This window comes from Phoxinus phoxinus (genome assembly GCF_949152265.1).
Source record: "Phoxinus phoxinus genome assembly, chromosome: 16".
In the NCBI taxonomy this organism is placed as follows: Eukaryota; Metazoa; Chordata; class Actinopteri; order Cypriniformes; family Leuciscidae; genus Phoxinus; species Phoxinus phoxinus.
In genome coordinates, this window is record NC_136891.1 from 6,352,515 (window position 1) to 6,379,252 (window position 26,738).

Sequence of the window (26,738 nt, forward strand, 5' to 3'; positions counted from 1 at the left end):
GTTGATGTCTGAAGGTGTTCGCTGATAACAGTACTTGGAGCAGATGCTCAAACCACAGAATTCCAGCTTCCTTTGATGGTCCTAAAAACCCCTTGCAGCAAGCAAACAAAGTCTACAGCTTCTTGGTCCCACCCTGACGCTTCCTGTCTACGGAAAAGCTTCCCAAACCTGCCTTTGCAAATACATTTGTAACAGAAGTAGAATTGAACTTCAGTCCTCAGTACTCGTGCCCCTCTTCCGTTTCAAAACACTTGTGGCGTACTATCTAGCCACCGTACCCCAAACACACAGCTTCCTGTTCAAGGTTTACGGTTGTGGATGTGATTGGCAAATCGAAGTCCTCAGAGAGCTACACGTGTAGACATAAATGGGCGAGTGTAATTTGTTAACAGCCCCAGGGAGTCAAGGCAGTGCCTGACCTCTGACAGAGATGGCGGAGTCCACTGTGCACTAGAAAAACAGAAAATACATCTATTCACTGAAACTTGACCAGTCACCATCATTTCCTGCCCCAATTAATCACCCACAACAAACACAGCACTCTGGGGGGAAAAAGCAGCCGGGACAGTAGTTCGCTCCTGAACGTAGCCGGTCCTTATTGACACGTCTAGACGGATGGAAGACAGATGGACTGCTAAGGCTGTCGGCTAACGGTGGGTGCAAATTATCATGACTAACTCGAGAGGCTTTCAATAATGAGCTGCTTTCAGCCGACGGTCTTCATCACGTCTGAGTGGCTTTAATGATCTGCAGACTCTTGGGCTACTTGCTTCAGTTAAGAAAGACCAAACAAAGAAGTCTGTCTTCATTCATAGTCCTCTGGTGGTGCGTTCAGAAGACAGCTCCGTTTTTGGACACAAAGGAAACATCTCTCCTCTGAATATTTTGCTGTAAAGGGACAGAATTATGTCCAAGACATGAGTCAGAGCTTAATAGAGGGTTCGGTTTTTTACGTGCAAGCTTGACATCCTTTTCTTCAAACATAATGTCCTAAAGTTTTACTAACTGACAACTTGGTTTTAAGTCCTCTCATGTACTAAATAGTTCCTTCCTGGACAACACATCTGTAAACTTTTAAATGGAAGATATTCTTCCAATGGGACACAATTCCCTACTCTTTTCTTCTGTTTTCTCTGTCAAAGCACGAAATGTCACAAACGTGGTCATCTTGATGAACGCAAACTGACAGTTTGAAGCATATCTAGTTGGACAATTCTAGGGGTTTCAGGTTTTATTTTGCCCATGGACTTAAGCAAACTAGTTTTAGAGGTGTGGTCTCCACCCACACCTTTCAAAAGATCCCACCCCGATCCTAAATCCCTAGAAGAAATAGTGTTTTCATGGTCATGTTTTCTTTTGAATCTGGGATCCAAAACAAAGTGTAATTTTGGTACATTTCCGGAGTGGATAGTCACATTGGTTTCACTTCATATCAGATCAGATTAGTAAAAGATTAGGAGACATAACGTTCGAGAAAACTCCATGTTGGGCTCACATTCTTTTCTCCACTCTCAAGTCCTCAGGAAATCCAGGCTCGCGTATGGGAGTCACACATCCTTCCATTGTTGTCATACATGAGATCAAGAAGCCCACAGAGAAGGAAGTCAGTGAGCTATTGTGCTACAAATCATGTACACGAACAACATTTTGAGTTTCGCTTTTAGAAGTTGGGTTCTGCAATAAAACAGAAAAAAACGATACTGGAGGCATTGATTCGTGAGGCAAAAACTTATTTTGGCACTGAAGCAGAATTTATGAGAAAGTGGGAAAATGTCAGGTAGGCACTCAACAGTGTAAAGTACGGTGGTCAGGATTTCCCTTGTTCTTTCCCCTGAAACTCAACACCATCCCAAAAGAGCTGTTATCGCATAAACATCTGCAGCCTAAGAAAATCGAGCCCTGTGACAGTAACGCGGCCATCCAGCTGGACCAACCCCACCGGATTGTTTGCAACAAGTGATGATGAGTCACTAAAACCGGGATACATGATGGGGAACTCAATGTTCAGAGCTTGCAAACATTACCCCTGTGACCCTGATTACAAGATACCGCTGCGTGCACAACCACGCACATCTAAGGCAGAAAATGTACAGTACCGTACAAAGTTATCTCAAAGAACACAGAATGAAACTGAGATTGTTTTTGTACCTAAACTAATATAGTTTTAAATGTGTGGAGAGAGCCAATAGAGAAAATGTACCACCTGTACAACGTTCATGTGCATGTTTGTGCAGTCTGGTCGCATGACTCTGTTTACATTGGCAAAACATTGCTTTCTTACACTAGATAACAGTCGCCGGAATTGATGTGTGTAAGTGTGCATGTCCTTGTCAGGCATTTATATTACTGATTCAAGTCATTAACAGATCTCAATTTTACAATAATCTGATAGCTTTAATATTTTATAATATGGTGCTATACAATGACATTAGCAATAGCTAACATGAAATTATAAAAATAATTTGTAAACCATTTAGTAATCTTGGTTAATGTTAAATTCAACCCTGACGGCAAACTATAAACAAACTAAATTCACTGTGATGTCTTTTTAGCACACTATTAATCTCTTAGCGTTTACTTGCTTACTCTCTCACATAAAAAGAAAAAAGAGACACGCTCCATGTCAAGTGGTTTCTTACCGGCTCCTTCCTCCCGACCACAGAGAACCACATGGTACTGTGCTCCTCTTCGGAGTCGAGACTAAACTGAGGAATCAACTAATAACAGTCCAGGAAAACTTATCCAACTCTTTCAAAGCAGGCAGGACTACTGAGGAGCGACTCCTGGGCTACATGTTAAAAACCATATGCAAATATCTGAAGCCAGAGTAGGAAATACCACATCCAGACTGGTATGCAAGAGAAACTCCCACAACTCACTAACTGTTAGGTGAAGTTAACGGTGCTTCCAGCTGCGTCCCAGCTAGCTTCACACCGGGACAAACTATCTCTCCTCTTTAGATCCACCCCTTTGTCCCCGAGCGTGCCTTACACCCCTTATTATTCACTCCTCCTTTCCTTCTCCTCCCATTTTTCACTCCTTCCCTCCCTTCTTTTCCTCCATTCTACCTCTACCAAACTTCATGCTTCCTCAGAGACACTAAGAGATGAAAATAGAAGCAGTAAAGGGGAGATTTTGCTATGAAAATAAACAGTTCCTGAGAGCCCCCTTCTCCAGCCTCTACACCTCCCCTGAACCTGACGCACATCTGGTGGGGAAAAAGGGTTCTTTTCTGTCCACCAAAGTAGTGAAACACAGGCTACTGAACTGCAACTGTCTGTTCCATTAAACCCACCAAGAAAAATCCAAATCTGAAACAGAACGTTTACTTGTGCAGAAACTGGTTAATTTTTAAACTGCATATATCAGCCTTTACTAGTAAGAGTTTAGAGTATAAACAAAACCCTAACATGCAGTGTTGACATCAAAACTAATATTTCTATGCTGACGAGAGTAACTGGAGGAAACATGCCAAAACATTGAATATTTTAGCACTTTAACTGTGCCATAAACTCTTGTATTTTGTAAAAAAAAAAAAAATCCTTCTGCAGAAAACAGCGCTCTGTTCGACAAGGAAACAGAAATTATTTGCGTATGACTTCTTTTTAAATTTGAATGTTTCATAAGCACACAGACCAGTTTGTGACTGAAACAAACCAAGCGTATCCTCTCAAAAGCACATGCTTGTTTGGATGTCTGTTATGACCTGAGCTTGGTAAACTGTGCCATACCATTATTGCCCACTCAGAATATAGCATCTACCAACAGCAGAGACCAAAATGGTTATAGCAACTACCAAGATCAGGAACCAAAATGGTTCCTCAGAAACGGTTCACTTTAACTGCATCAAAGTGCTATTGGATCGATATCTATTGCAAAATCAAATGCTCTCCTCAAGGACGGCAAGAAGTCCAACTCAGACTCCTGCAAGAAGCGCACAGAAATTGAAAGCAGTAATATTTTATACCCCCCAAAAGGAAGAAAAAAAAAAGTCTCTTACCTTGGCTGCCACAATACTGAGGCCCATCCCATTGTGTTTCTTCAAAGTCACAGTCACAATTTCCGGTTCTTTCCGCATTGGCTGTGGAGAGAGAAGACAGGTGAGTTTACTAGTGAAAAGTACTGTATCTTCAGCTTTAGGTCCAAACTGCTTCTGGGAGCTGCGTCTGGTGGCTGTTCCTAGAGCAAACTGAGCTAAGATGAGGAGGAGGAGGAGGGAGAATTAGGGAGGTTCTGCCACTGCTGGTTCTCAGAGCACAGCCGACCGCAGAGCGAAACGGCGGGCTCTGGAGACGAGTCAAGAATGAAAGCCACATGCGTCGGCTCCAGAGTGCATCAGGCCTCAGTGGGCTCGCATATTCACAGGCCGGGCCTGGGAGAAAGAGACCAGATTCCCATAGAGGAACGGTGCCACAGACTCTCCTTTAGCGAGCCCCACTGTGTAAATGCTGCACATGGCACGCATTCATTGAACAGGGAACTTCAGCTATGTTGCCCATCCACATTTTTGAGAACAGCTTGTGGGGTGGGGGCAGAATTGGTTTAATTAGTTGGGTAAAAAAAATAAAAAAATCCCTGCATGCAAAAGGCAAGAGGGCAAATAGCTTTGCTAAAGCATGCTCTCTTCAAAAAGATTTTCTGGGACAGCATGTTTTCAAAATGTCTCGGAAAAAAGTGTCTTTGTAGTCATTTTACTTCTATAATGAAAGAACATACAATGCGGAAAAATGGAAAAAGCAAAGTAATATTATTTTTAATAATAATAATAATGTGGACTTATCTTGAAAAGGATACGCTAAATATATAAACAAACAAACTTGGGCAGGAGTTTTGAAAGCCAGCTACAAGCTATCAGCTTGTCTAACAGTGTCTGAATACCTATTTTTCTATTGGAGAACATTGTCTCAACCAAGATAATGTCATGATTATAAACAATCTTTCATCTTTAAAATAATGTGTGCTGAATCATGCAGAATAAGACCAGGAATGGAAAACAAGGTCAATTTTGTACAATGAGTGAGTTTTACGATAAGCATTGGTCCTGGGACGGTTGTAAGAAAGGGATGTGGGAGTGGGTGGGTTGGTCTGGCACACAACCAAGCTGCGTTCATAAGATTTCTGTGTGGTATTTAAATATGCTCCGAGCTCCAGCTCGGTCTGCTGTGAGGCGGACCAACATTATGTAAAAATTTTTTAATAATAATTATGACATGTAAAAAAAAAAATCCACTTACGTAAAAATACAAGAGACAGTTAAAGCAGACTAATTACAGGGGAAGAGCAGCAAATTAAGGGCTTTGTGTGTTCAGGGTGAGGAGAAGGATATTATTTACAGCCAGTGCTTGGAAACTATGGTCAAATATCGCCCTGTGGTGTAACTGGTGTTGGGTGGAATCTAAGACAATGTTAGTCTGACAGAACACACTATCTATCTATCTATCTATCTATCTATCTATCTATCTATCTATCTATCTATCTATCTATCTATCTATCTATCTATCTATCTATCTATCTATCTATCTATCTATCTATCTATCTATCTATCTATCTATCCATCCATCCATCTATCCATCTGTCCATCTATCCATCGATCTATCCAAATGGCATTATAACTTACCAGTTCTGACGTGTCAGCTGAGAAATGACTGTCGCAATCGGCTCCTTCGAAATAGATGGTCCAAGTTCCCGGAGAGCGTGGATGAGGGGTCAATCTACAGAAACCTGGAAGAGAACAAGCGGATCAGAACATATCCACCAAATGTAAAACTTGAAATCCACTGGTCTCTCACGGTCTTCGTCAGACACCACATGTAAAAACATGCGCACTCTCTCGAAAAAAACAAATACTGATAGGAATGGCAGCAAACAGACTTTTCTACAGGACCTTAACAAACCACATTCCACTGAAATTGCGTCAGCCTTAAACAAATAACCGCAACAACCTCTGATTCACCATCCACCTGATACTAATTGTGCACACTACAATTGACATCAAACACTCTGAAACTCATTTAGAGTCGCAGCAGTCTGTGTATCATCTGTACCTCTCTGGCAAAGCGGATCTAGGAACTCTTGGAATCCATTGGGAATGTTCCGCACCACATCGCATGAGTAGCCGTCCTCAGGCAGTAGGAAAGGCAGCTGGAGGTCAGGGTCCTCTTCCAGCTGTACTTCCCGCCCATCACTGCGGGCCAGTTCGTCTGCCGTGTTCTCGGCAACAGACACTACATGATCGATCAGCTCCTGTGGGCATGAAGGGGTCAATGATCATGATGTTACATAAGAACTCTAGCGAAACTTGACGTGCTGCTGTTCTCCGCCATCCAACGATGTGTATCTTTGTAGAGTTTTGGAAAAATTCTGGGAGAAGTTCCAGAATGGCTAAAATCAATTACAGCACATTTTACAGTACGAGTGTGATATTACCTTTTAAAAGTATGAGTGTGACATGAGTGTGATATTTCAATCAAACAAAAAGGTAATTTTATGAGAAACCCTGATGTTGAAGGAAATGAGCAGAGCTACTGTGAAAGTGCAGCACACCTGTTTCGATTTATCTCAAAAAGGACACGTCATCAGAGCAGGACTACACAGCCCAAATGAGACAGTTCACTTACAGGAGGAATGTAGGGTTCATCGGGAGCGCAGTGGTAGTTGCTCAGCAGAGCGTTGAGCTGCAAAGAGTTGAGCTTGAAGCAGGTGTTGTTGATGTTCTGCACGTCTTGCATGGAGTACTTGTCCATGGTGAGGAGGGTCGTTGCCTTGAGAGAAAGAAGGTCAGTTATGATCAAGTTTATTAGGACAGTGGTTTTTAAAACTATATATATATATATATATATATATATATATTATGTTTACGTATTTATTTAATAATTAAATAATTAAAATAAAAACATTAAAATATATTTAAATAATAAAAAACATATCTGTTTTTTTAGGATTGTAAATAGTCTCTGGATACCACTGGTGGTACATTAGCTACAGTTTAAAAAACATTGAGGGCAACATATAAATATATGTTTGCACAAAAAAAAAAAATATATTTTTCACTTGACAGCAATGTCACATTTAAAACAGTATTTGTATATCATCATGATTGAATTAAAATATTTTTACTTGTAAAAAAAAAAAAAAAAATCCACTGTCACACTACACTGTAAGAGAATTCAAGTGAACTTTTAAAATCTGGTGACGAAAAACTGTAAAAAACATAATACCGGTACATACAATCTACACGTTCTCTTATACATTCCTATACATCTAAAATCTTGGCGTTGGGAAGTTGCCAATGCTAATTATCAACTACCCCATAACACAAAATATTTGTGAAAGCATGAACAGGCAACATAACCTAAGGTCACATTTTGAAAAATGACACATTATGTTCCTCCATCTTATAAAAACAATCATTATCTACACACAACAGACTAAGCCATAAGAAAGCAGCTCAAGGGATTATAATCCTGTTGTGCATGTTCATGCATGTTTTGCTGATGTTGGGGGGGTAAATGATTCCAAAAGAATAGAAAGAGCTCTTTATGTGGATGTGCCCACAATAATAAAAGTTAATAAATGGGGTAAATCATGTCTCGATTGTGTTTTAGGATTGGGCTTAGCAGTTACCCCCAAACTGGGGTATGAGATGTGACAGGGGGTACACAAAATGATGAGTTAGCCGTTCATTTAATTCTGCCCTGCCTTAAAATAACATTAAAACTGAGCATGTATTTCAAACAGGCAAAATGCAGCATCTTCTAATGTAAAAGGAAAGATTGCAGTGCAGTATAAGGTCGAATACATAACATCCAATCAAATTACCTCATCTTTTGCGGTCAAAGCTGACTGTATCCACACAAGCACCGTGCATATGATAGGTTGTGTGCAGAGTATGCTGCCTTAGCAAATCACGTTACATTACTGCCCTTCTCGACAAATAGCACTTACTAAGAACAAATATAGACACCGAACGTGCATAGAGATCGATTCAAGACTCAAACTCTCGAGGTCTTCTTTTTTTAATATTGATCATATATTATACGAATGCAATTCTCGAATATCCACACAACTGCAAATGTGATATTGATTTTATACAACTGTTCAACCAACGAAAAAGTAATACTAAGTGATGTACATTTTAAACAGTATTGTCAATATTTTTTGCTCTATTTTGCAACAAAACAATAGTTTCGATGAAAGCCACAGCAGAACTGTCATGCATCTCCAATGCACAGCAGTGTTTCGTTATTGAACGAAACTGCGGCTTAGAAAAAATTGGGAGAGTCAATGAATACTGTATTCATTGACTCTCCCAATTCAGCCACTGAATAAATACAGAATGAATACAGAATACAGTTCATAAGTACAGTCAGCCACTTGTTTCGTTACTGAATGAATGAATGACACGATGACTCACTCATTAAGACAGTGATTGTTAGTTTAATTTGTAAAGTATCACTTTGTTTTTACCATAATTTCATATTTCTCTATTGAACATTTTTATTTAAAATTGGCATTGTAATTGCATTCATGCCATCTCTGGGCGGCATTAAACTGTAAATACTGCAGTGCAAAGATGGCTTTCGTTGATACTGAATTCATTTTATTTAAATTATTGGTTTAGTTTAATTTATTGTTTTATTTACTATATTAATAAATAAATGAATGGTATTTTAAGAAAAAAACAAAACATGGCACATGCATTTAAATGGGGTTAAAAAAAAATATTTATAAAAAAAAAAAAAAAGTATCTGAAAATCAATTTAAGGGTGCAAATATTGTCCCTTAATAGAAAAGGTGCGACTGCAGCCTAAGTGGAAAAGAAGGGGTACGCAAAAGGATGTTATATGTTTCAGAGGATAAACCACTCTACAAAGTTTGGAACCACCGTCTACAGAAATGCAATTTATGAAAATGTTGTCAAAAATAGTAAAAAAAAAAATTATTTGGACCAGATAAAGACAAAATGTGTCTGTAATGGTTTAGGTATGGGTGTAGTAAACATAAATAAATAGATTTGTGTGTGTTACCTGGACTATGCGGCTGAGGTGGCAGTCTGCAGCCAGCTCCAGTCCCTGTTTCTCAGCCCATGCCTCGATATGGCTGAGCTGCTGGCGTAAGATGGCGCCCCAGTAGTGCGAGCACAGGCCCGAGTCGGCCTCCGTCACCAGCTTGTTAAAGAGCCACATATTGATGAAGTGGAAGAGCTGCGAGAACAGCTGGATGGTGAGGGCCGCGTTGACTCGGCACCGCCGCAGAAGGGACATGGCGCCCGTCAGCGTGTGCAGAACATCGTCTGTTTCAAAAGAGGAAAGTCAGGGGCTTTTTATGCAGCATAAACAGAAAAGGTACCATCATTCTTGTATTTATTTCATTTGCAATTAAAATGGTGCAATGTTAAGGCACTATAGCTATTAGCGGGGACAAATATTTATTAAATACATGTTTTGTGTTTTTTTGTGGGTGGTCCCTGATGTGGGTCATCCCTTAAAATGACCGTCCCTTGTGAAAAGGGTTGGGACACAGTTTTCTAGAGAACTGGAAGTGTTAATGTGTTGCTTAAGATGTTGACATTGTTCTAGTCAAGTGGGCATGTTTGTCTAGACTATTTGTCAAACATTTTTAAGACATTTTGGTGAAACAGATCTACTTGTCCAAAAAAACAACTTAGTCTACAATGACCAAGATAACATAGAAATTAAGACGCTATAAACTCCTGTAAAGGAACTGGAATATCACCGTTTTGGGAAGAGCACTTCTGCTGTTTAGTTTCAAAACCACCACTAGGTGGTCCCACAACTATTTCAATTCTCACTCCCAACTAAGACAAAATACTTAAGTCCTTTAAACACAGGTTACGGCCTACCTATCTGGTCATATTCATACATCCCAGGTCAAAAAAAGCAACTGTTGTACATCTGAAAAGGTGAGATTGGGTCTCTGCTCACCTATCTTGGGCCTCTGAGGGTTCTGCTCATCGGGATCATCCAGGAAAGCTGGCATGTAGTTATTCAGATCCGACTGCAGGCAGTGCACCAAGTACCTGCAAGAACACACATTATTTATTGTTCATATGTATCCACCAGCAAGGGCCTAAAGGAAGTTCCTGTAGAATCCCACAGTAAATCTGAGACCTGGCCGCTCCACAAACCGCACGGCCCGCACAAAAGCACAGTTGTTTCAGCTGGTCATTCCAGTGCTTAAATGAAACGGAGGCCCTCTGACCGCATTGTTTTTGCTGAAAACCGGCCCCAGGACCGTAACTCTCTCTCATAAACCCAAACTACAGCTCAGCCAATACAAGCCAGACCCAGACAATTCCTTACATTCAGCACTTCCTGACACCTGATAATGGTTACAGGAACACAGTATGAACAAGTTAAAATGTATTTTACAAATCACTTTTGTAATTGACCATTGACCAAATACAATTCAATTATGGATTATTGTTTTCATATGACATAGAAATAGTGCTGAAATGTATGTATAAATAAATTAGTTGTTAATAATTTAATATGTTGGCAGTTGTTTGACAGAGCTAATATTTTTTTAAGCATGAATATGCATGTGTGTGCAAGCACTAACTTGAAAGCCATCTGAACCAGGTGAGCGAGGACATCCTGTGCGTCTAGCGTGATGCGACTCAGATCCTTATCCTGCTTGATGAAGTTCAACAGCTCCGAGGCGTTAGCCATCCAGAAGGCCAGAGCCCCGGCGATGTTCTTCTGTTTCTGTGCAACGACAGACGAACACAGAGATCACACACAGCTAAAAATGAACCAATCCAACATACAAACAAAAAAAGAAAAGAGTTACAGCCATGAGAGTAGCACTCCCAGGATAGACATGTGCCTCTGTCCAACCCTCCCGGCCTCCAGCAACCAGTCACCGCGTCCAGACAGAGTAGAAATCATCCATGTGTTAGAGTTAGCTCAAGCTAGGCAGGACTGAATGGGAAGCTGCGATGACTGGTTGCTCTGGATCCCCCATCCCTGCAACACAGAGAGGGGATACACACGGCCCGGATCCAACCGGACCCCTGCGTATACCCGCACACGTCTATCCCACATAATGACGACGACAGCAAACCCCCCCGCCCCACCACAAACCCTACGTCAAACTGGCCAGAGGACGCATCCATAAGAACGATGACGTTCACCACAGACATGAAGTCAAATGAAAAGGAAATTTAAAGTTTTCAAACAAAGCAAAAGAACATGGGGTAGTCTCTCATCCACACTGAAGTGCAGTAAGCAGAGGTCAAAAATGGAAGATGCCGCAATTAAATGTTTTTTAGTATGACATGGTCCAGGTTGAGTCATAATGAGGGGTTATAAACGATTGCGTCCAGCTGTAGGAGGAGGGATTACTTAGTCGGCTTGGGTTGTTTGCTTTCTGTTATGGGGGGATAAAAGGGGCATGGAAGACGGAGCGAAGCTGCCAGATAGAACAGAGAGACAGAGAGAGAGAGAGAGAGAGAGAGAGAGAGAGAGAGAGAGAGAGACAGGAAGAATGAGACGCCTCCCTAGCAGTGCAAACTCCTACCTGATCACCTTCAGCAATCTCCTGTAGAGATAGTAGGTGTTGGGGGGGAGGAGGGGGAGACAGACATCCGACAGGACAGAGAGAGAGACTGTCAACAACAGCCATGGCATGGACAGAATTCACAGGCATGTAAACACATAGACATACACGCTCACACAGAACAGGTCACAACATCATCTTGCACCCACTGCCGTACTGGACGTTCTGCCACGCAAGGCTCGACTCTATGTGGTGGGATCCGTCACAGCGAACCAATTATCTAGAGCAATTTTACTCGCTTTTATGATTACTGTTGCAGTGTAACGACGCCTGTCAGTGCAACGGCTTTTCTTTGATGCCAAGGATAACACTAGCTGGACGGCATAGATAAAAGATCTCAGGAAGGTTGCAGAAATGTTTATGTACTGTAGATACAGTGGAAAGTGTTTTTAAAAAGGTTGCATGAGGTCATTCACACTACTGTACTAGGATATTTCTTTAAAGAAATTAATAATTTTATTCAGCAAGAATGCATTAAACTGATCAAAGAAACCTATTAAAAAATGTATCAGTTTCTACAATATATTAAGCAGCACAGCTGTTTTCAACATTATTGATAAGAAAAAGTAAATTGGTAAAAACTTTATGTACATGTATGTAACAATCATGTGTCCAGTCTACTCTCTGCTGTCTGCCTCAACCTAAAACTTTTGTAATCTTTTGGAGTATTAAAATCATGCAGTTATTGCAAGCCGCTGCGATTGGCATTTCACGATATGTACATTTGCGATATTTCAATATATCGTGCAGCCCTAATTTCTTAGAAAAGTTACTCTAAAACTCGAAATAAAAACATTCAAATTAGGAGCACAGCTTTAAAGGGGTCATCGGATGCCCATTTTCCACAAGTTGGTATGATTCTTTAGGCCCTAAAGAAAACCTTTAAATGAATGATGACACTAATGCTGGTTTTTAAAGAGACAGACTGAATCCGTTCATATAAATGACAGTCTGTCTCTCATTTTAGATGCTGAACCACAAATAAGGTCTGGTTATAAGGAGTAAGGAAATGGAATATTTATTAAACAACTATATGCATTTGAATATTGCAGTAAGCCCATGAGATATATAGTTTGAACACCTGGGTGGGCCACTCAAGAAACTGCAGGCACTGACCAAAAAAAGAACATAAACAGAGAGCATGTGGACCTCATTTCTGAACTGTAAAGAGGCGTTCACAGCCATTTGTGGTGACCAAATGATGAAAGTGAACGTTGGAAATGTAATAAGCGCATGTGCAGCCGAGAAAAGTTTAACTTTATGCAAAATGAGCAACAACGACTTATTGATGTAACTGAACGATTTTACTATTCTGTAGAATTTGTTGAATTCAGTCTTGTTCATGATATGATGTATTATGCACAGCTGATAGATACACCACTGTTCACAAGTTGAGTCTGTAAGATTTTCTTTTTAATTAATAAAAAAAATTTATTCAGCAAGGATGCATTAAATTGATCAAAAGTGACAGTAAAAGTAAAAAAAAAATTCAAATAGATGCTGTTCTATTAACTTTCTATTTATCAAAGAATCCTAAAAAAATCTGTTTCCACAAAAATATTAAGCAGCACAACGGTTATCAACATTGAGAATAATAAGAAATGTTTCTCGCTGCTGTAAATACAGTATGGCTCATGAATCAGGTAAAACAAGGCACAGAGATATAAACACACACACACACACACACACATACAAACAAACAAACAAACACAGGGGAAACACTGAGTGCAGTAGTTTAAGCACTGTTTGCTGAGGCAATGACCTGAATCGATGAAAGCAGAGTGAAACGAGCTTTAACGCTAAAACTACAAAAGCATGTATAATGTAACTCCACAGACAGATCTCTTCATCAGAACCACAGCGACATGTCAAAGTATTCATATTAAAGTTATAATATAATAAAGTTACACACAACTCCCATTGTAAAAATGGGATCAGAAGATAATTCTAGTAAAAAAATTGTAGACACCCACCTGGATAACTCCTTCCATCATGCTCACCATCTTGTTGACAATGGCGATGACCTTGTGCGTGCGCTCGGACGGGCTGATGTCGGGCCGGTATTGGCTGGACATGACGTAACGGCAGGTCATGTACAGGACGTAAGTGGGAGACAGCTTGAAGTGCACCGTTGAGCTGTTGGTGTAGTTAATTATGGCGGACAAGAAGGCATCTTCGGCTATAGGGAGGTAATGATGGGATAAAAGAAACAAAAAGAGTATTAATTGGGATGGACCAAGAAGGAGAGAGCTAGATTTTAAGATGCCCAATCATTTAAATGGCAGTTGCATGGCTAGTGCGTGGTGATTTTTTTTTTTTTTAGCCAGTCACCTGAGCCGTAAATGCCATGTTACTAATTACGCTATATTATAAAGCATGTGGAAAAAACAACTGTAATATTTTATAATACATTTCATTTTGCAAAGTGTATGTTGCTTGCAAAATATGTTATAAGGATCCTGCTTTTAGTTTTTTCCCATTACATAACTTATGATAACACATAGCATAACAAATAAGAACACATTACATATAACACATATAACATAACATGACACATAACACATCACATTACATAATCATATCATAATACATATAACAAAGTTTTAAACTCAGGTCTTTGTAATTTTATTTTGAGATACTTTCAACTAAATAAATATGCAAATTGGAATGTATGAATGCAAACAAAACAGTCTGTGATTATTTACTTTTAATATTTATTTATTTTGTACTTTTTTTGTGCTTAGTAGAAGAACATCTCTGTCTCCTAGCATAACACTCACTCCTGCCACCTAGTAGCATGGATGGACAGTTATATATTATTATTTTTTATGGACAGAATAATTTTTCCACAGAAAAATGTACATATTCAAATATAAATGATCTTGAACTGACTGAACACTGATATAACTTTTTTTTCCGCAGTCATCAATACTTTCCATCCATTGATCTATGATGCAGCTAACCATAAGTGATTTCTATAATTAGCTTTCTGATTTGCTCTGTAATCAGCACAGCCAATGAAAGCACAGCTATACTGCTTCTGCAACACCCAGGAAAAGCTAATGGCAAAACATGTACAGAAACAAAAAGCCGCCACACACCAGACAAAACACATGATCCATGACCCAGTTATGGTCGGAAGGCACAAACAGAAAGGAAAACAGCACAAATCAATCGGTTTTTCTTTGTAGATGGATGTGGTACTCACAGTTTTCCCTGAACTCAATGCTGGCCGGCAGTGTGAGCTCTGGGCCGTCCTGGGACCTGCAGGGAAAGAACTGTTGCTCGATGAACCAGTTAAGATAGGACAGATTGACACCACTGTCTACAGACGCCCACCGCTCCAGAGACCCCGCTCCTGTCCTGCCGTACAACATCCTGTCACAGATGTCAAACTGTGCTGTGCGTGTGTGAATGCGTGTTCTCATCTCCACTGGATTATTGATGATGAGACTGAAGCCAGGTGAGCGGCGGGCTCAGGTGTCTCAGGTTCAGACAGAGAGACAGGGTTAGGTTACATATAGAGACCTGTACCCGGCACCGACTCCATAGAGACCCTCACTGACTGATAGCTGACATGCACAAAACCTGCTGTTACTGAACAGAGAATGCAACTGACATGGCACTGTTTTCTGTGTCATACACTAAATCTGATTTTATTATATTTTCTGTGCAACTGCAGTGGAAAATCATCAGAATTCTGAATGTATTTAAAGCAACATCACATCAAAATCACCCCAAAAAATGGCAATGGTCTTATTTAACATAATTTAATAGAATAATAATGAATTATGCAAAAAAAGGCTAGCAACATTTATTAAAGGTAATAATAGTATAATAACAAAATAATGTGTATTAATAAAACAATATTTACATTTTATTAATTCAACTATTAATAAAATAATAATAATGGTTATTACAAAATATTATCACTTTCTGAATAAATGTCCCTGTCCCTGGATTTTGTATAATTTATAGTTATTTGCAAAATTATTTGAATTATTTCCTCTCTCTCTTATGGAACATAATGGACTTACACAACAAGATGATATTTTTTTCATCTAAATATTTAAGAAAAGCATACTTGTAAGTGATCACAATTATAATTTTTTTATAATTAGGATACAACATTTACCATATACATGACGTGCGCGACATCTTAATCATCGTGAAAATAACACATTGCAACTTAAATTTAAATAAGGGATAGTTCAATTAGATGATAAAAATCATTTTTTTGTGAGACCTTTTAATTTTGCGGCCAAGTTCTTACCTTCCGTCATGTTTGTTAAAGTCCTGCTGTTCTCCTCTGATCATGGGCTTCACCAGGCCTCTTTCACTGTTGTTTCCAGGACGTTCCATCTCCAGCTTCCCTGAACTCTGAAACAACCAAACATCCCATAAGAGATGCATCCCACCACACACAAATACATGCACAGAGATCAAAATGAAGCAGGCAGATGTGGCACCTTGCTTGTAGGGAGAGCAGAGCCACTATGAATGTCCCCGTGAAGGTCAAAGGTCGTCTCTGCGACACTTCTGGGATAGAGAAAGACAGACACAAAAAGAAGGGGGTGGGGGTTAAAAGGAAAAAGCAATCATTTCAGCAGATGTCATGAAAGTAAACACTGTTCGTGGCCAAACAAACAGACCTGCACACGCTCTAAAACACACAATTACATTAAACCTGAGCTGAATGGAAAGTCAAACAGCAGCGGCGGCCCACAGCCTCACGAACACCCGGATACATGAGAGTGTGTGCGTGTGTGTGAGCTCTGAAGACAATCAATAACACGCCAACATTCTTACCAGGCTAAATTAATGAGCAGGAATCCCACAGACTAACGATACACCCACACAGTGTTTGAACGAAAATTATACAAACGAAAAGTAGCGTAAAACAAGATTACAAGGCAGAAAACTGCTACTGTGTTCAACAGCTGTCAAACAGCTGTATCCAGCTCTCAGCTTTCAGATAGACACAGTATATCCAGGTATCATCTATACTGCAGCTTGGGTGTGGGCACTTCAAAAAGCTGCTTTATATATTAAATAACCATGTGGTAATGTCCATTTTTGAAAATCCAGAGAATTCAATATTTTACAAATGAAAGGTACAGTACTTTTTTTTGGAACTTGATGGATGCAAACCAAAAGATACGATTATTCTGATAATATATTAAGCCTGGCATCAGTGCGAAAACAGCTTCACATTATGTAACTCCAAACAGTACAAGTAATATTTTAAAATGGATAGTTCTCATCCAGATCTCTGATAGTTGAGAGCAGAACTGATTTTGATCAGAAATTGATCTACTTCTGTATTAATAGTAAAGCAAAAATGTTCAAAAACAACCTAAAGTTGCAATGTTGTTTTCACTACACAACATGAAGCAGATTTACAAAAATAGATTTTTTAAAAGAAACTAATACTTTTAATCAGCAAGGATGCATTACATTTATCAAAAGTGCCAGTAAATTAATGTATGATGTCACAAAATATTTATTTTTTCAAAGAAATTCTCTTTTTTTTTAAATGTCACATTTTCCACAACTGTTTTCAACATTGATAAGCATATTAGAGTTAGATTTCAATACGGTCATGTGACACTGAAGACTGAAGGAATGATTCAATTCAGCTTTGCATCACAGGAATAAAATACATTTTAAAATCTTTACAAATATCTTAAATTGTTATTTAAATGTTTATTTTAAACTCTAACAAGACTTGACAATACTGTTTTTACTGTATTTTTGGTCAATTAAATGCAGAACTGGTGAGCATAGGAGACTTCTATCAAAAACATTTGAAAAAATCTTTCCATCCCCGAAAATGTCTTTGCATTAACATGCAGTACGAGTACATTTTTGTACATGCGTGTACAGCACATAATCAGAAAAATCAGATACTACAAGGACTGAGCCCATGTCTGATCCTTCCCATCAGCAAGCTTCCCTGTCCTGGAATGAGCACCGCTGTAATCCAGCGGAACATCAGGACATCAGATTAGAGATTTATGCTTATTGCCACAAACACATTTGCTAAGAGATAACATGTTTTCACATCAAATTAATGCATGAAATGAACCTAATTGAACCTAGACATTACGAATGAATGACCTGAAATGACCATAGATTTAATTACAGCGCATTCACATACTTGCATGCCAACAGGATCTGCATGAAATCTACATGCTCACACAAACAGCTCAAAACACAAAATTACTTTGTAGAGTTGCGGGGGGGAAAAAACATACGAGTCAACATAAGAAACAGGAATTACAACACGGGGCATAGCTCACATGTTCACAATCTAATAATAAACTATTACTAATGAGCTGGGCTGGGAAAATTGGTGTGTTATGCAATTAATATATAATATTTTTTCATATTTCTTGAGACTGCATTTGAATTCACAAGAATTCATATATAATTATTAGTGCTGTCAAATCGAGTTTGTGTGTGTGTGTGCGCGCGCGTCTGTATATATACGTATACACATTTATAGGTATCTGTGCATTGTATAAATATGTGTGTGTTTGTGTGTATAAACTGTATACACAGACATTTATATATTATATAAATATAATATATATACACGCATATATATTATGTAAACAAAAACTTATGTTGATGTGATTAATCGATTTGACAGGACTAATAATTATATACAGGTATAAAAAGCCTTGGTAAAGTAATTTTTTTAAAAATATTTGATTAAAAAAAACTTTTGAATGGTAGGGTATTTTTTGATACAATATATATAAATATATTTTTGTTCTTTCCTCATATTTAAAATATTTAAAAATAATAATAATAAAATATGTTCCTCATATTTAACTTGTAGGATCATTAAAAACAATTATCCCCTCGAGACATCACTTTTGATAGAGTAGGTTTTATTGAACTAATATACAAGTATATATGTATATATATCTTTAGATACAAGCATGAAAAACCAATGTCAACTTACCACTAAAGTTGGTTTCAAAAGAAACTTTTGCGTTTAAGAGTTAAAAGACCGCAAATATAAAAATTTGCATTTGTTATTAGATAATACCAAAAAAAATTTATAATCCACAAAGCCTGCTTATAATTAAATAAAAGTTTGTGAGTAATAAACAATACAAAAAATCTTCATGGTCAGCTGATCACTCAAGTGTACAACTCGTGTAAAACATGGATGTACTCACCAGGACAGCTCTCCACTCCTCTCTTCCCTGTCTGATATGTTTTACAGTGAAGTGTGTGTGTGTGTGTGTGTCACTACTCTCCACCCTGTCTCAAACACAATTCGCCAGCGTTTCTCTCTGAAATGACACTGGGACACACCCCTCTCCAACCCACGCTGATCAGATTATAGACTCTCTCTGCCTGTGGCCAACATAACCTTCTGCTCACCCTCTCCCCGTCACTCCTCCAGCCTCTTTTCCAACATTTCTCACTGTAAAGGCTGCATTTAAGACTAGAAATCTGAGAGGACAGTCACTGCAGAAGACACCCGCGTGCAAAACCCGTGAAACTCCTGTTGCCATGGCAGCAGAGCATCCCATAACACAACTTCAGAGTGACGGCAGACACGGATATAAACGTAATGCACATTCTCGTTTGTTTGTTCTCTGTTTAAGACACTTAACCATCTAAATACCGCCATCTAATGGCTCCACAAGTGCAAACCATCTCATGAAGAACAGTGACATACTACTAGACGTCTGTAGCATTTTGAAGTCAACTTTAACAAAAACATATATATAGGTGCTGTCGTTATATAAAGACTAATAACTTTATTTTGTGGCTCTTTTGTTTTTTAATGAGTAGCTTGTCTGTAGTTTAACTACTTTAAATAAGTAGCTAGGTAAGCAACAAAAGAAGCTTCCCCAGCGCTGTGTATAATGTTACACAGAACAACAGATGGTTCATTGTGCAAGAATGCCACAGCTGGTCAACAAAAGATCCGTCGTCTATCGTCAAAACATTTAAACTATATTAACGCCTAGTAATATATTAAAAGTTGGAGAGTACATACATACTGTCTGCAGGCATACAGTACATACTCTCTCTCTCTCTGTATAATATCTCAAAGACAAAATCTGAACTATATTATCACTCAGCTCTAATCTGCTAAATGTAATTAAGTTATGAAGATATTAAGATATGAACATCATGTTTTTTTTGTAAAGCTGCTTTGAAATGTGTATTCTGAAAAGCACTACATAAATAAATATGTAATAAATAAGCTCTACGTGGCTGCTCTTAAAATGAAAATGGCTCACCCTGATTTGTGTCTTCCCTTCATCATGAGCCCCGGGTCTCTCTTGGACATGCTGTGGTCGTAGCTGGGGTCTACGAATTTGAAAACGTGAGTGGCCCCGAACTGGACAGTCACACCGCTGCGCAGAACCGTAGTGTCCGAGATCCGCTGTCCATCTACAAACGTCTCAGCGTCCAAACTGACGGGGGTCACGGTCACCAACCCGTCCGCATGCATCAGGTCACAGTGGTGAGGCATGATCCCAGGCCCAGCCAGCTGCAGTGTGGGAAAATCAGGGAAGTTTTAGGTCTTTAAACATTTCTCCCCGTTTCATTGTACTACGCCGAGCGGTTTCCTTACCTGTACGTTTCCCTCTTCACTCCGATCAGATCCGACTTCAGTGACGCTGTGCTGTAGTCGGTAGAGTTTGGGTTTATCCCTGGAGTCTGACCCATCTGCAGAGCAGCCACAGAGCAGTGAGACACACACATTTGCGTTTTCTGCATTTTACTCAATTAAAAACACAAGCATGCGCACGCTGGCACAACCCATTAGTCACTTCTGTGCTTGAGGCCATGTAAAAGATATGCAAAACTACATGTTTCCAAAATTGTCTAGTCAATGGGTTAGTTAAACTACTGTATAATTAGGCTCTTTCACCCCTGAATGTAAAGACGCAACTCCCCCGAGAGGGTGTTCCAGGGTTGTACAGTATGCTAATTAAAGCACTGCCTCTAAAAATACACTACTGTTCAAAAGTTTGAGGACACTAAGATTTTTTTTTATTCAGCAAGAACACACTAAATGGATAAAAAGTGACTATGCATTATAAATGTATTTACTGTTACAAAAATAATCTTTAAAATAAAAATGTTCTTTTGAACTGTCAATTCATCAAAGAATCCTGAAAAAAAGTGTCAGTTTCCACAAAAATATTAAGCCGGACAACTGTTTTCAACATTAATAGTAGTGAGAAATATTTCTTGAGCAGCAAATCAGCATATAATAATTTCTGAAGGATCGTGTGACACTGAAGACTGGAGTAATGATGAAAATTCAGCTTTGCATTACAGGAATAAATCACATTTTAAAGTATATTAAAATAGAAACCAGTTAATGTAAAAGATATTTCACAATATTATTGCTTTTACTGTATTTGATCAAATAAATGTAGCCTTGGTGAGCAGAAGAGACTTCTAAAGACATGGGAAAAAAAATCTTACAGACACCAAACTTTTGAATGGTACTGTATATACTGTAAATGCTGACCTCACTGATCAACTAGTTGTTTCTTGATTGACTAGTCAACCCTTATTACACATCCTTAGAAATAACTGTCAAGTAAATTGTATGAATACTATGCAAAAACAATTACTTTATATGAAATTGGAACCTGATCACGATTTTTAGAAATGTGCTAAGAAACAAAGTACCTTTACAGGAAATCCAGTGTTATAAATGATGATGGGATGGTTATGGTTATATTTTAAATCATAGATTAGTGAGATGACTGGCAATTAGGAGTTATAAGCAAAATGCAAAGCACAAACAGTAAAAGAAGGAAATAAGATTTTAAAACATCATGTTTTGTATGTTTCGTGTTTTTTTTAAATAGCCGTTAGCCCGACACAGTGTATAATAATGTAGGTGACGTATAATAATGTGAACAATAATGTAGGTGTAAGGTGAAAAGTCTTTGGAGAAATTTTAGAAAAATTAAAAAGACAGGTTTTTAAACAATAAAACCAGGAACTTGCATATAAAAAAAAGTAACCAGGTCATGTTGGCTTTTAGGTAAGGATCTCTAACCATGAATACACGGGAAAAATGTATATTTAGATATTTACTTTTTTTGTTAAACGCATCTTTTTCTCTCCGTTTTGGCCTTCCATCCACACTGATACAGCGTTTTTGTCTTGCAAAAACTGAGCTTTTTGAAAATGCTTACGCAAGTGAATAAATTTGAAAGGTATTTGAAAACGATGACGCATGTTTAGTCATGTGATGTACATTGAACGGATAAGTATGTACGTTTATACTGCTATTGTGCCTTATGAGCTATTCACTTTCACACTGTTGCTAAAGATATGTTACTTTGTAAACTCTTCATAATCACGGTACTGCAAAGATGCCAGAACATTTCCTCAATTGACAATTGCTGTCCAGTGGCAAATCATGAGAGCAGTTGCGTTTTAGACCAAACATATAATAGTGGTGACTAGGGATGGGAACCGAGAACCGGTTCTGTGAATCGATTCCTTTGAACCGTTAGCATGCCTGCTTAACGATTCCGCTCGTTCAAATGTGACACGACGTTACACACGTGCTGCGTTGTTTTGGTTCAGAATGTAGCAAACACTATGAGAAAACATGGCATCGAGTCAGAAGCGCTCTGACCGCGTCCTAACTACATGCGACGCGACGGTGCGACACGTGATAAAAAGTATCATTTTCCATGTTAATCAAAGTTTAACCAGCCTCAACACGCAACGATTCTTTTTGAAACGGATCCTATTTTACTGCGACGTCGCGCTGGAACAACAATCTCAAAGTGTGGCAATGATAATATAAGGTACTATTTATGTGCTTTATTTAATGTTAAAAGCGTGTATAATGTGACTGAATATCATTTAGTGCTCCCAGCTTTGTAGCTGTAAAAACAGCAATGGCTAAGTCACATCAGATCTTGAAATTAAACAAATGGAAACAAAAACGTTCAAAATGTGAAGAAAACTTGTGTATTATTTGACAAAGTTTGTTTTAGTAACTCAATAGCCTAATCCAAATGAGCACTGTTAATATTCCAAAAGGCACAAGCTCTTCCTTAACTGTTTTCAGTCTGTGTTTTTTAGTTTTTATGGCACATAAATGGCAGTTTTATTTAAATTTTTTGTCCGGACCAATGAATGTGAAAATTATCAATTTGATCAGATATTAAAGCGAGTTAATACAAACAAATTTGTACTTAATTCCTCACCCCAATAAGAATCGATAAGGAATCGGATCGATAAGCAATATTGATAATGGAATCGGAATCGTTAAATTCTTATCAATTCCCATCCCTAGTGGTGACTGAGTGCGAACTGGATGCATCAGTGAATGGTGAGATATTTTATCAATAAAAAGATCCTGCCAGAAGAATAGGCATGCGCAGTAAGGTGAATTTAGTGTTTTCTGTGTGGATGAGAAACTTTTGGATGCGCATGCGCAGTGAGGTGAATTTAGTGTTTTCTGTGTGGATGAGAAACTTTTGGAAAACGCTTTGAAAGCGCTAGTGTGGACGGAGAGCGTTTGAAACGAAAAAGCGTTTTTTAAATGTATACGGATTAATGTAGACATAGCCTTAGCAATTATGTAAGAGTCTGAGTGTGCAATGCTGGGAACTTTCTACCAATACAAGGAACAATGAGCTGTAAAAACTAAATGCTTTACCAGAAAATACCACATCCATCTTCTCTAGTGCCAACAATCAGAGCACATAACTGCACACATTTCTCTTTCAGAGTGTGTGAGAGAGAGAGAGGTAGGGCTAGCGGAGGGGTGAGGTGCAGGCAGGTTTGTGTTACCTTCATGATGGCGGTAGTAGTAGGCATAGTGACTCCCTCGCCCTAGGATGGGACACATGCACAGGAGCCAGGAGCAGACAGAACGCGGGACACACGCCAACAACGCGCCAAAGAGAGAGACAGGGAGAGGAAAAGCCAAGGAGTACCAAACGCAGCAAGAAAGAGAAAAAGCGCCATAAGCAAGTAGTCAGTCTCTCTGCTGACACAAACTCAAGAGATGAGTTAATATGTCAATCAATTTCCAAGCCCCAAAATTTGTTTCCAGAACCCTCATGACCACTTCTAGATTGTATCTACACCAGAATTTAGACGATGTCCTGCATAGCTACTCCAGCTATCTTCCATTTATATATATTTATATGTATGTATATATATATATATATATATATATATATATATATATATATATATATATACACACACACACACACCGGTATATCCCATGTAAAATATTTTTTTTATTAGATTTCGGTTTTAATGCTTTCATTGTAGGCAGCCTTGAGTGTTTTGCAGTCACGATGAGAATTCAGTCGCTTCCAGTGTAGAGACGGTGTCCTTACATATCAGGAGAGTTTCAGCTCAACTCTTTGCAGTTAAGAAGCATTGGTTATAAACTCAGTGAGAGGGTTAGTTGTGGGCCATAGCAAAGGGGAACAGTATGCAAGCAGCAGTTAGACTGAGAGACAGCGTTAGTGAGGTTTAGGTCTAGATGATGCGAATTTCCCACTCTAAAAAAAAAAAATTCATCAACTCAACTGAAACTAAGGTGTATTTTAAGGGGTTCTCTCTAGCTGACTATACAGCGGTCCAGAGACTGAACTCAATTGTTGGCCACAGCTCTACTCGTGCGTGAATGTCAGTGGGCAATTGGTGGGCCACTCTTCATAGCCGTCACATCAGTGCAACTGAAACTCTAGCGCAGGCTTAAATCAGCATGACTGATCTATGAACAGCTCTGCTACCATTCTATGATACACAAAAGCCTCTGTTTCTGCTCTAATTTTCCTCGTAAATGGATGTGATGTCATTGTGCATGTTTGTGTGTGTGTGTGTCACCTGGGCTCAGTTCAACCAGGTAGGGCAGTTTCTCAGGAGGAATGGATCCCTGCTGCCCCATCCTGGAGTCAGGCTTACGTCCTTTCCTTGGAACGTAGTCTGGAGGACGCTTTTTCAGCTGGAATACTAAGGCCTCTGTAAAATTGACAATTTTTATGTAATAGCACATTAAAGTCAACAGGGGGCGCTATAAGCTGGTGTAAATGAAAGGCTTTTTATTATCTAACTCCTTTAAATGCAATTTTATCAATTTAAGCATGCAAGAATGCATAACTAACATTAGGTGTATCTACATTCCAAAATGTGTCTGAACATGACAACAGAATAAGAAATGGGATGTTTTGCTGACCTTTATCACTGGTCCAGTCTCTGAGGATCTGCAGAGGGCAATCGGTGTCATCTAGGATGGTCTCCTTCACTTGTTTATCATTTACATGAATCACCTGCACAAAGTGAACATTCACACACTTTAAAGGCCAGATTTACTAAACAGGGCAAATTAGCATGAGTGCAATCCCATAAAAGCACAGATGGGAGTGGAAAGTTCTATGTGTGATCTACTGACGACACACACATTTAAAAAGACAGACGCAGCTGGATCATTTCCATAATGACCAACCAAGAGCTCTACCAAGAGCAGCGCAAATTAGCATCTGATTTAAGACATGCTTTTTTAGGGTGGTAAATAATGGTGCAAAAACGCATAAAATGAGTAGCGCAAACCTTAGTAAATCACCTTGCATGATTTATTTAAATACCGTACTCTCCTCCCATAAATTTAGCATCTGAAACTCCTACAAATGCATGTAAATAAGGTCAGCCACAAAAGTAACCCTGTCCACACATTTTCAGCGCTATTTTTTCACTGTCTCTTTTTAGTAAATCCTGACTGTAGTTTTTTAATACCAAAAGGGGGTTACAAACATGCTGTTTGTAAATCTGGCCCTAAGAGTTTAAAAATACACTTTTGTTGCCCAGAGAACTAATAACGTTTGACTTATTTGGCAAAGCACAGTAATATTTCACAGTTTGCACTCCAGGCAGGCAGTAAACACCTGTTTTAGTGACAGATACACACTCCCTGCCACGATTTAACAGCAGCTTTATGGACAAGCCGTGTATGTAATTAAAATTGGCCAGAGTGATGGGGTAAGATATTACGATGGCACACTTCTCTCAGAAACTCTCAATGTGATTGGCTGAGATGGCGGCTGAAAAGAGCTGTGGACCAAGGGCGCAGACAGCCCAAGGTTGACACTTTTGTATCAGCGATGTTCGTCATGTGTTGACAGCAGAGATTAGACCGGCCACTTCAAGCTCTTCCTGCTCTCCTCCTCTACACTTCCTCCTCAACACCACGTATATATCTCTCGCAACATACAGCACTAAACATGTGCAGGATGTGCAGCACTTTAGAACTGCACAATTCAATTACTCTCAGCTGAAGAGGTGAAGCACACGCCAGCTCCTGGCTTTAATCTGGAAGATAAATCATGCAGTGGCCTGATGAAATATGCTGGATTTGTTCACTGGAAGAAAAGGGGATCCACCGAGAGACGGACACGGGAGGGATGTTGAATCTGATAATAACTCGGACCAACATGTGCAACCACAGAAATATGAAGTAAGTTCCATAGATTTCAACAAAAGGTCCATCATTTATACAATTCTTATCTGCATATTTTGGCTTAAAGGCACATTATGCAGTTTTACGTCTTTTGTCAAACAGTGACCCCTAGAGTCGCTGTGGAGTATTTGTATTTAACGTTACTGTCGTAAATAGCACTCACACAGCGCCGTCTCTGCACTCATGGCCTGATCCCCTCCCCCTGTATACCGGTACCTGTTCAGTAGGATGGAAGCTGTAACGAGTGGAAATAAGGTGTGGCCCCTTTAAGAGCTGCGTGCGCCCTGTTGAACTGTCGGCAGTCTGTATTGTATGCGCGCCTCGAACACCCCATGTATGCGGGTTATTTCTGTTTGATGCTCATTCTTATCCTAATTTTGTTTATCAAGTAACGCTGTGGACGGTAGAACGTGTGACAGACAGTAACATGAGTTCGATTGGGGAATAAAGTGCAAGTTGTGAGATGCCAATCGCCTCCGCGAGTCTGTCTGGCCTCTGTAATAACTTCATCTGAGAGCTATCCATATTTTTCCTCCTGACACAACGCGTTACAAAACGTCGGACATCGAACAAGCACAGATAGCCTCTGAAGATGTCTACTAGTCCATCAACAAGAACGCTAGGTCAGCATCGCTGTTGCATCCATTGCTGTTTTTTA

The 26,738-nt window shown here is 39.1% G+C and overlaps 1 protein-coding gene across 16 annotated transcripts in view; it reads right to left on the reverse strand.

The window, feature by feature from the left end:
- afdna (afadin, adherens junction formation factor a) overlaps nucleotides 1-26,738 on the reverse strand; it is a 109,956-nt gene that overhangs the window by 27,017 nt on the left and 56,201 nt on the right. For 9 of the 16 annotated variants that reach the window (XM_079639783.1, XM_079639781.1, XM_079639777.1 and 6 more), the window contains exons 7-23: nucleotides 24,803-24,896; nucleotides 24,454-24,588; nucleotides 23,398-23,439; nucleotides 20,192-20,286; nucleotides 19,854-20,107; nucleotides 16,050-16,119; nucleotides 15,854-15,960; nucleotides 14,789-14,844; nucleotides 13,554-13,759; nucleotides 11,542-11,562; nucleotides 10,582-10,727; nucleotides 9,945-10,039; nucleotides 9,027-9,292; nucleotides 6,618-6,761; nucleotides 6,045-6,243; nucleotides 5,618-5,721; nucleotides 4,001-4,081 (exon numbers count right to left, since the gene is read on the reverse strand). In XM_079639783.1, the coding sequence (XP_079495909.1) occupies nucleotides 4,001-4,081; nucleotides 5,618-5,721; nucleotides 6,045-6,243; nucleotides 6,618-6,761; nucleotides 9,027-9,292; nucleotides 9,945-10,039; nucleotides 10,582-10,727; nucleotides 11,542-11,562; nucleotides 13,554-13,759; nucleotides 14,789-14,844; nucleotides 15,854-15,960; nucleotides 16,050-16,119; nucleotides 19,854-20,107; nucleotides 20,192-20,286; nucleotides 23,398-23,439; nucleotides 24,454-24,588; nucleotides 24,803-24,896 (2,115 nt within the window). The remainder of the gene's footprint in view (nucleotides 1-4,000; nucleotides 4,082-5,617; nucleotides 5,722-6,044; nucleotides 6,244-6,617; nucleotides 6,762-9,026; nucleotides 9,293-9,944; nucleotides 10,040-10,581; nucleotides 10,728-11,541; nucleotides 11,563-13,553; nucleotides 13,760-14,788; nucleotides 14,845-15,853; nucleotides 15,961-16,049; nucleotides 16,120-19,853; nucleotides 20,108-20,191; nucleotides 20,287-23,397; nucleotides 23,440-24,453; nucleotides 24,589-24,802; nucleotides 24,897-26,738) is intronic. The other 7 variants (XM_079639778.1, XM_079639788.1, XM_079639785.1 and 4 more) reach the window with 3 other exon arrangements.